Source organism: Propithecus coquereli, unplaced genomic scaffold (assembly GCF_000956105.1).
Source record: "Propithecus coquereli isolate 6110/MARCELLA unplaced genomic scaffold, Pcoq_1.0 Scaffold128, whole genome shotgun sequence".
Classification (NCBI taxonomy): domain Eukaryota; kingdom Metazoa; phylum Chordata; class Mammalia; order Primates; family Indriidae; genus Propithecus; species Propithecus coquereli.
Window position 1 is genome coordinate 182,362 of NW_012136969.1, and position 10,927 is coordinate 193,288.

The following is a 10,927-nucleotide window of genomic DNA, read 5'->3' on the forward strand; positions in this document are numbered from 1 at the left end:
AGGTGTCAGCCCTCAACTATATGGCTTTCCTCATCTCTCCATTGTTCTCTCTGTCTCTCTTAGCTCCTCTTCATTGACTGGACCAACTTAGCCTCTCCTACTTCATCCTGGCCTATTCATTCCTTCTCTCTTCCTATTTTCAAAAGATCCATATCCAAGCTGGCAGACAGAGCTCTCCTTTGAGTGCAGGGAAGTGACTCTCATATTAAGAAATCTTGTCCTCAAAACACATTCAAATTTACAGAACAATAAATTGAAATCCATAATTCTGGAATTACAGAAGACTCATTTCCTATATTGCTTTGGAAGAATTGGTAAATGAGACTTCTTTTTAAGCAGGAATTCCAAACTCAAATGCCCACAGGTATATAATAGAAAAGAGGGCCGGAGACTGAGTGTAAAATAATGACAGGTGATAAAGACTGTGTAGTCATTACTCAGCCCCAGCCAAAGATGCCATGTGAGAATGTAGGCTCACCATCATCATATTTTCTGATGTTTTAAGAGAACTCAGAAACCCAGATTTTTATGTAGAACATTCTAATTTTAAAAACGCTATGGGGGCAAAAAAAAAAAAAACTTACAGGCAAAATTTGGCCCACAGGTTTATAACCTCTGCTATTAAGAAACATGTGGTTGACATCCCCAAGTCCGTTTGATGATGTCAAGTCTAAAGTCTTGTTATCTGCTTAGGATGAAGACAATGAAGAGAGTCTGAAGGAGATCCACTATGAGTACATGGAGTCCTTCAAAACCTCCAGTGGAAACATTTATTTTGTCTTCCTGCCCCTGGAAGAAGAAGAGCGTTTCAAGAAGCCCCATTCCTCCTTCTCAGCCATGCTCCTCGACAACACTTCCAGTGCCAAGTACATAGAGCAAGTGATAATTCCAGCCAAACTAATTTTAGAAATTAAGAAAGAGTGAGTAGAAAACTATTTTATTCTCATTCTGTTACTCTGGGTTTTATGAACAAGTTGAAATATTGTAACAAAAGATTAGACTAGTTTCAGCTGGAAAAAGAAAACATATAAATAACTGAGGGAGGGTAGGGATGAGAAATGCAATACAAAATAGCAAATGTCCAGGAATTATTTGCAGTCACAAATATCTTCTGTGAGAGTGACCCCCTATGCCCCTTCCAGGATGCTCTGCTGGCTTGGGCCTCATCCATAAGAAACATTGTTTTCCCTGCCAGATGCTTCTGGGTTTCTAGTTCCTGGCACATCTATACTCTTAAGGTTTCTTTTTTTTTTTTTTTTTTAATTCTATAGATGTATACTATAGGTATGAATATATCATGTATGATATATTCATACTAATTATGTGACACATTCATTGAAGAAAATAGAAAAAGCAACAGTGAAAAATAGACAAATGACCCATAATCCTACCACTGAGAATTTACGTTCCCTGACTCCCAAGTTTCTGGGCCTTTGTGTTAGAGTTCGGACCAAACATGAAAATTTGCATTTGGCTTTTAGATGCGTTTCCATTGCTCTCCTGCCTCTACAATGTCATGGGCAGGACTAATTAGCTAGAGATCATCACCTGGCTAGTCCACTTCCCGTGTTCACACATGGGCAGGAGGCCAAAGACAGGAGGTGGAAGGAGTACCGTCAGGCCTCTGAGCTCTTTCTCCTGCACCTCAGCATCACCGCACCTAAGAAATGTCTCTTGCCTCAAACATCATCCTTCTTCCTCATCTGTCCTCTCCATAGCCCACAGAACAAAGATCAGCAAGGACCACCACAGGAGCTGTTATTCGTTGAGAGCATTTAATCCCTTCAATAACTGTGTGAGAGGTACCATAATTAACTTCATTTTCCAGATGAAGAAACCGAAGCTCAGAGAGTTAGTCATTTGGCCAAGATCTCCAAGACAGGAAGCAGTTAGATCCCAGATGTGAATGTAGACCCTGTAATTCCAGAATCTTGCATCAACCACCATGCCTTGTTATCTAGCTTTGTGACTAACTAGAGAAAAAATTCTGTCCAACCGATTGGATTTGTATATCGGACGATAGCAAACGTTCATAAAAGCATGAGAATCTCAACAAATTACCCATTTATTCTATTTATTTATTCTATTTCCCACAAGAAATAGAACCATTACCAACCCCCCAGGAGCCTCACGTACCCATCCCAAGTTACCACCCTCTCTTCTCCAAGGATAACAAATACAACTTCTAAGTTCATTTTGCTTATTTTTGAACTTTTTAAAAATGAAATCATACAGAAATCACTCTTTCATTATATTTGTAAGACATATATATTCTTGAATGTAGCTAGAGTTTACTTTTTATTTCTATTTGATATCCCATTATAAAAAATATAATCTATTTTATGTATCTGTTCTACCGATGCACATTTGGGTCTCTTCCAATATGGGGATATCACAGTAATGCTGCTATGAACATTCTTACACCAGTCTTCTGGTGAACATATGCGTACATCTCTGTTACATCCATAACTAAGCGGGGAATTGTTGAATCACAGAGTATGTCCATGTCCATCTTTAGGAGATACAGCCAAAAGATACTACCAAAGAGTTTCCAAAAGTGGTTTTAACAGTTTTACAGTCTACAACAGTGTAGGGGTGTTCCAGTTGCTCCACAACCTCAACAGCAGTTGGTATTGTTAGTGGTTTTTATTTTAGCCATTCTAGTGTAATTATAGTGGTGCCTCACTGTGTTTTTAGTTTACGTTTTCCTGATGAGTACTGATGTTGTATACCTTTTCATATACTTGTTAGCCATTTGGTTATCTTTTTGTGAAATGCCTCATGAAATCTTTTGCCTGTTTTTTCTGGTGGATTGTCTTTCTTTGTATGAATTTATGGGTGTTAGTTACATATCCCATGTGAGGCTTGTATCACATAAATATATGGCAAATGTTCATCTCTCTGTGCTGGCTGATTATACTCTCTTTAAACGTGTCTTTTGATGAACAGAAGTTCTTATTTTTAATAAGGTCTCATTTGTCAATTTTTTTTCATTAGAGTTAGTTTACTCTGTGTCCTAAGAAATTTTTGCCTGCTCCAAGGTCATGAAAATAGTCTCCAATGTTATGTATTAGAAATATTCTTTTTAAAAACTTCCGTATTAACATCTAAAAGGTACCTGGAATTGATTTTTGTTTGTGGTGTGAATAGGAGTCAAGGTTCATTTCTTTCCCACATGGAGAACCAGTTGACCCGGGGCCATTTAATGAGAGACTCTCCCTTCCCTCACTGCTCTGCCACGCTCCTCTTCTGCTCCTGTGTGTGTCTCTCCTTGCACAACCACCTCACACTGCTTGGTTACTATAGCTTTACTCTAAGTCTTAATACCTGGTAGTGTAACTCCTTCAACTTTGGTCTTCTCCGAGACTGTCTTCGCTATTCTCAGTCCTTTGTATTTCCACGTACATTTTGGAATCAGCTCATCAGTTTCCATAAGAAGACATCTGTTGAGATTTTTTTTTTCTTTTTACTGCATTGAATCTATAGATTCATTCTGGGAGAACTGACGTCTTAACAACACTTGGCCAAAAAAGCACCATAAACTTTAAAAAGAAAGAAATGATAAGCTGGGAATCCATATTTGCAACTCAAATCAAAGTCAATGAGCCTCATGTCCCCAATATATTAAGAGCTCCTAGAAATTGATTTTTTAGAAAAGAGCAGCTATACACAATAGAGAAATGGAGAAAAGACATTAATGGACAGCACACAGAAAAAGAAATTAAATATTATTAAACACACAAATATATGCTTGATCTCAGTCATATGACAAAATTGTTCAATTCACAAGTTTGACAATACACTCTGAGGCTGTGGAGAAACAGGAACTATTATTCGTTGCTGATGGGAGTGTAAGCTGCCTTCCAGGGGCAACAGTATGGCCATATCTGCCAAAACCACAAATATATTTTAACCTTTGATTCAGTAATTCCAGTTCAGAGGCATTTATCCAGTGGAAACATTTCTAGGCTTGGCATATGGACAAGGCTATTCTTTGCAGCCTTCTTTGTAAGAGTGAAAGGTTGGAAACCACCCAGTGTCCTTCAGCGGGTTAAATGAATGGTGGTTCATCCGCACAAGGAAATACAATGTAGTTGGGAAATAAAATGGGGAAAAAGGAGTGAAAGGGTCTCGATATGGGGAGACCTCTCATGGGACATGATTGTTGGCATGACCCTGGCTGGTCTCTCCCTTAGACTTCGAGCTGGCTTCTTCGAACACCTGGAGAAGTGGTTTGACCAGTGTGCCCTCAACGCCCGGGTCATCGTGGCCACCAAGATTGATGAGCTGGATTCAGAACTGGAGCTGCGTCTGCACCTGCACCAGCCAAGAGCCCAGAACATTGAGAAGGACATCCACAACGTCAGGGCAGGTACAGACCCTGCCTGGGAAGGCCTGTCCTGCCCCCAGCCCCTCCCTCAGCATCTGCTCCACTGTGGCTCTGCATTCACTGGCTGTCCTTCTTCGCACCATGCAACATTTAGCATGTCCTCAGCACACCACGGAAGATGTGCACGAGGGCTCGCACCTCCCAGGCTTGCAGAGAAAGGTAGTTCTCTGAATCCCTGTTTGAGAATTGTTTTTCCTTTTTGTTTTTTAAAAAAGTGTGTTAGATTCAGAAATGAAGAGTATTGTCCTTTTTAGGTCTTGGATCCCAGATCTGCTCACATATCTATCAGATACTCACCTGCAAGGTGGATGCTCTAGAGGCAAGCATGTAGCTCAGGGATCAGAACACTCAGGCTTAACTTCTCTGGCTGTGTGACTCTGGGCAGGTTATCTGACCTCTCTGACCCCCCTCCCCCAACCTGCAGAAGGGTGTATGGGTGAAAGTTGTGGCAGGTAGTAATGAACACTCCTGAAATGACATGAGCACCTGGCACAAGATCTGTATCCCAAAGTGGTAGCCATTATTTCCGCCTAATCACTTACACTTAAAAAGATAAGCATATCCCTCTTAGGTGGTGGGCCCTATTAATGGGGGGGGGCACATTTAGTAGGATCCTTTAATGACCCCTGTCGGGTTTCCACTCAAATCACACGCCGAGCTCCATCGTAGCCCTCTAGAGCTAGCAGAGTACCCCTTCAGGATCCCATGCAAACTCCTGTTGCCTGGGCCAGGGAGAGTTGTGCAGGCAGATAACTGGCCTTGAATCTCACTGCTTGCTGCCCCAGCAACTTGCCTGGCATTTGGCACCTCACTGTCCTTATCTGGAAAATGCGTGCACTAAATGCACCGTGAGGAATAGAAAAGATCATGCATGCCTCCTTCCCTGGCTCCCTGGCCCAGCATTCAGTGTGGAAACTGAGGCCAGAGAAATGAAGGTCTCACGTCACTCCATTTTTTAGCAGAGCTGGGACCATAGCACTCCCACCACTTTAGACAATAGGGGGGTCAGACGGGCAAACGTGGGGGCTCTCTGCTTGCACTAAAGGTTTGTGATAGGCTCTGGAAGCCCAAACCTTAGTCTTTGTACTCTACCTTGGAGGCCAGTTGGAATTCAGGCTCACTGGAGACGATTATCCGCTGATGTAAAGGAGCAAACCCAGACTGCTCAGCTTCGTGCTTGTTGTCCCCCCAGACCCCCTCACCCAGATCCTAGCCCTCCCCAGCACCACCGCCCATCCCACCTGCTGCTGGGCTGTTCCTGGGACTCTCCACCTCCCTGGCTTTGTCCGCTCTGCCTCAGACAGGGTGTCTCCAGCAGTGGGGAGAGTGCCTGGCTCAGTCTGGCCTCCCTGAGGTCAGAGCCCATTCCTAGCCCAAGGCCTGGCGAGGGCAGCAGGGGCAGGACAAGGAGACCTTCTCCCAAACTGTCCCTGCTCTGCAGCTGGCCCAGGAGGGGCTACGGGCAGGCATTGTTCCAGGAAAGGGATGTGCTAAGGGGAGTGGGGTTCCAGAGGTCCTTGTCCTTTTGCAGCCGAACTCCTGCTTCATCAAGAGCGGTTGGACAGCCACTGCGCGGGGGTGGTCGAGGTGCTGAAGAAGAAGAGGCTGATGTTCTGCCAGTTCCAAGAAGAGCAAAACATGAGGAGCAAAAACTTCCGCCGCAAGATTCATGACATGGAGCACGTCTTCTTGAACGCCACCAAGAGCCAAAAGTAAGGGGCCCTGGGAGTCTCATCCCACCCACGTGGCTCTAGAACCCCAGCTAGGCTGCTACTTTCACAGGAGCTGTCTCTCCCTGTCCAAGAAGGAGCAGAAAGCACCGCAGGAGCCCTCTTTTGAGTTACCCTCTTTAGGAGAGGGGGGAGTGAGCAGGGAAGAGAACAAAGGGAGGTGCACATAGTCAGCACCCAAGGCTGCCAGCCACGTGCCATGAACATCAGTGGTGGGAAAGATAGCTTCCCATCAGGGAAACCAGGAAGGGCTTCCTGCAGGAGGCGGCCTTTGAGATGAACTCAGAGGCACCCTGCCTGGGATGGAGGAATGTGAGAGGGGGCTGGGTTCCCCAACCAGGGAAGGAGCTCAGGGTAGAGCAGGGGGCTCCAGGGAGGCCATGCAAGGATATGAGATGGCGGCCTCAGCAGCCACAGGGAGGAGGCTGGCAGGTGTCTGCACAGCCGTCAGGCACATGGGAGGCAGCTGGTGGGGTGGACTCGGTTGTGAAGAGGAAGCTTGCAGCGCACTCTCAGGAGAGTACCAGGTGCAGGAGCCACGTTGCCGGGATCAGACACAGCCTGCTGGAGGGAGGACGATGATCCCGTAGGGCCTGGGATTCTTTTATCACTTTGGTGCCAGAGAAAAGAGAGGGATGCCCTCTGACCAGCACACGCAGAGTGACACACCGTGTGTTGCACATCCTGGAACTCTGAACTTCCCTATACTGCCTCCTTTGCTAGCCAAGAAGCTGGGCAGTGGTTCTGGTGGCCCCACAGCTGGGCATGGCTCGTGGAGCTCAAATAGCCTCTCCGAATGTCATCCCAGGCCCAGGTCATCATTCAACACCCCCAGGCTGGTCACTCAACACCCCGAAGCTGGTCACTCATCAGCATCCTGCCCCTTCCATGCCCCCAGGCTGGTCACCGTCACCACCTGCCCCTCCTCTGTCCCCTAGGGTGGTCCCCCATCACTGTCCTGTTCCTTCTCTGTCTCCCATAGGCTGGTCATTCTCAGCAGTACCCTGCAGCGGGAGCTGCTTAGCTATGTCGACGTCACGCAGGTGTCCCTGCGCAGCTTCCGGCAGTACTTAGAGGAGAGTCTGGGCAAACTCCGCCTCACAAACATCGAGTTTGTCAAGCACTGCAGGTGGGAGCCGGCGTCCAGGCCTCTCCAGGCCATCGGGTTTCTTTACTGGGGAGTCATCTCGTTTCCCCCTTAATTTTGTACTTTGACAAAATATACATAAAATTTACCATTGTAACCATTTCTAGGTGTACAGTTCAGTGACAGTAAGTACATTCTCATTATTGTGCTACTATCACCACTGTCGGTCTGCAGAAGTTTCTCATCTTCACAGCTAAAACTCGGTACCATCGAACACCAGCCCTCCATGGCTCCTCCCCCCAGCCCCTGGCAACCACCTGTCTGCTTTCGGTCTCTATGAACTTGACTACTCTAAGTACCTCGTATAATTGGAATCATATACTTGTCCTTTTGTGTCTAGTTCATTTCATTTAGCATAATGTCTTCAACGTTCTCCATGTTGTATCATGTGTCAGAAAATCATTCTTTTTTAAGGCTGAATAATGTGCCACAGTATGTATGTATCACATTTTGTTTATCCATTCGTCTCTTGATGGACACTTGGGTTGTTTCCACCTTTTGGCTATTGCGAATAACAGTGCTAGGAACAAATGCCTATTTGAAGCCCTGATTTCAATTCTTTTGGGTATATTCCCAGAAGTGGAATTGCTAGATTATATTGCAATTCTATGGTTTGGGAGGAATCATCATACTGTTTCCATAGCAGCTGCACCATTTTACATTCTCATGAGCAATGCACAAGGGTTCCAATTTCTCCATGTCCTTACCAATACATGTTAATTTCCTGATTTTTTTTTAATAACAGTCATCTTAATGGGTATGAGGTGGTATCACATTGTGGTTTTGATTTGCATTTCCCTGATTAAGGGTGTTGAGCATCTTTCTATGTGCTCATTGGCCATTCTCTCCCCTTATTTTTCCCCCTGAGATTTTAACTCCATCCTAAATGAAAATAATCCTGGATTTAGTCTTTGGCATTTGTGAAAAGATATGTTTATTTTTTAAAGCTTATGTTATTTTAAAAATCACAGATCTTTTACTCACTATAACATAATCAAACACAGATGCATATAGAGTTAAAAGTGGAAGCCCTCAAAAATATATTTTTTTATGTGCCTGTACTTAGGCATACACAAGCAAAAATTATTATTTAATAGTTTTTTAGTAAAAATGGAATCCTAGTATGCATACTGACCTACAATCCCCCATCCCACTACCATTAAATCGTGGTGGAGTGGAGGCTAAAGGAACTTTCTTTCCACTCCCTAAAATTTCAATGATTTGAGTCTATAACAGGCAGATTGACAGGAGAAAAGGCATACGGATTTATTAACATGCAAGTGCATGGGACTCACACAAAGTATGAAATTCAGAGGAGGGCCAGATGGTTGAAGCTTAAATATCCTCTTCATAGGGGAGGGGGAAGGGGGGGATGTAGGCATTTTTAGAGGAAGAGTAAGTGATTTTTAGGGGAGATGAATAGGCCCAAAGAACAGACAGTAGCCTGGGACACTCTCTGGGCTCCGGGTGTGGTGTCAACTGTAGTCTTCCTCCCCGCAATATCATCAGTTTCCCCTGGTTGGGGAAGGGATTCGCAACAGCTGAAAATCTTCTGGAGGACCCAACCTTTAGGTAGAGAGGGGAGCTTCAGAGAAAACCTTTCCCTGCATTCACTGCTCCCCAGGTGCTCTCAGTTTGAAGTCCAAAGCGGCACCTTTTTGGGGGTTTTGGGGTATCATTTTCTGAACTCTAACAGTGGGCACCTTCCATGTTGCTATCTGCAAGGCTTGCATTTGTTTTAAATATTACTGAGATTTTTCTGATAATAAAAATCATATTTTTTAAAGAAAATGTGGAAGGTAGTGAAAACTAGCACTATAATTTGACGTTTGTGAGGCATCTCTACCTACTTATTTCTGTATCACTCTGTGTATTTTAGCTTCATTGCAGCTAATTTCTTCATATTGTCCCTCCTCGTCATTGATTGACTCTGTAACCATGTTGAATCTCCTGGTAAATCTATTCATTGAGTTTTCAATTGTGATTATTATAGTTTCCACGTGTAGTTATATTTGATTCTTTTTCAAAATTGCCTGCTCATTTCTTCAAGTTTATCTTTTATTTCTTGATGTATCTTAAACCTAGTTATTTTCTGATCTAAGTCTGATAATTCTAATATCTGAGGTCTTTATGGAGGATCTGTTCCTGTTCTCTTTTGTTTTTGAGGCCTGGACCGACACTGGCTTCCTTCTGAGAAAATCCTTGTTTGTTTCTGCTGAGGGGCACTACCTACCCAGGACCAACTGGAATTCTCTGCTTGGGTTTTTTTTTTGATCACTCCAGAGAATATGAATTCAGTTTGTAAATGTGTATGAAGTCTAGTTTGTGCTATGGCTCTCAGGGGAGAGATCTTTCTTTCCTCCCTGTCCTTGGATGTAGACAGGCCAGACTCCTGGTTTCTGGTGGAGTTCATTCCTCACTCAATTTCATACTGCAAGTGTTGTCCTCTGGGTCCAGCTCTAGGCTGTCGCCTCACCTGTGCAGTCTTCCTGGCTAAAATAGTCTCCAGGGCAAAGCCAGCTTTGGCACCCACCCACATTCCAAGGAACCTTCTAGTCTCACTTCATCTGGAATTCTTATCTTTATGCAGCTCCAAGAAAACTATCTTCATTTTGAATTTTATCCAGCATTTTATTTGTTTCTGTTGGGTCTGTCAAGGTGTCCAGTCTGACAAACTGACACAAATGGAAATTCTGCGCCATTTGCAAATCCCCACTCCTCTACTTGAGCTGCCTACATTCATTTCCCATCATCTTGTGCTTTCAGTCTGAGCCCTAGATTAAAAGTGTGTTAAGCACAGTATGTGGGACAGGTGGGAACTTTCAGGTCTTGTAGGGAGCGTCCCTGGGCAAAATTGGCTTAAGCCCAGAGTCAGCGAAATTGGGTATGCTCTCCTTGGCGCCAGAGGTCAATAGGCCCGGGCACGGCCTGTTGACCAAATAGAACTATTCCTCATGACAGATAGCTTTATGACAGATAACCAAGCGTGTGGGGTCTTGCAAACAAACCAAGGCATCTCATTGTCCTGCATACGGTAATGAGATAAAGAAGTTAAGATGCAAGAAGTTAAGATGCAAACGTCTGCTTCCCTTAAGCAATTGTCTGGAAGGAATGAAAATGTATTTTTCTCAGGGCGCCCAAGGTAGTCACGTGCCAGGAAGTAGCTACCGGACAGAGAAAAGTATAAGAATAAAGCGACTGGTACAAATCGAGTACTGCAGTCTTGTATGTCTTGTGTGTGTCTGTGTGTTTCTTTTTGTGTCCTTGCCCCGTTCTGCAATCTGGGCCGCGACAGGTCTTATTAGTGGATTTTACTTCTCAATTCTTTTCAGATTGTTTTCTGAGGGAGGCAACTTTTCTCCTGAAGAAATCAGTTCACTGTGTCATCGACTGGAGAAGGAAGCTTCTCGAATAGAGTTTGTTGAAAGCTTAATCATGCTCTATATGGAGAAGATGGAGACTGATTACCTGGAACAGGTGGGGGAGTCCAGCCCTGCTCTCCAGCCAGGCCCGGGGACCAGCGGTTACAGAGTGTCGCCCTGTTCAGCTCCCCTGAAGGGAGGGCCAAGTGTCCCCGCCCCACCCCCCCCTTCGCCAACCTCTAATTGGGCCTATCCCCCTCCTCTTCCAAAGTCCAACAGTTCCAGTTTAAGCGCCCCT

The 10,927-nt window shown here is 44.6% G+C and overlaps 1 protein-coding gene across 1 annotated transcript in view; it reads left to right on the forward strand.

The window, feature by feature from the left end:
- The window catches only part of CCDC180 (coiled-coil domain containing 180), a 61,006-nt gene that overhangs the window by 28,642 nt on the left and 21,437 nt on the right, over nt 1-10,927 (forward strand). Inside the window, 5 exon segments of the mRNA XM_012638259.1 lie at nt 694-920; nt 4,197-4,372; nt 5,922-6,102; nt 7,103-7,249; nt 10,600-10,744. Coding sequence (XP_012493713.1) covers nt 694-920; nt 4,197-4,372; nt 5,922-6,102; nt 7,103-7,249; nt 10,600-10,744 — 876 coding nt within the window.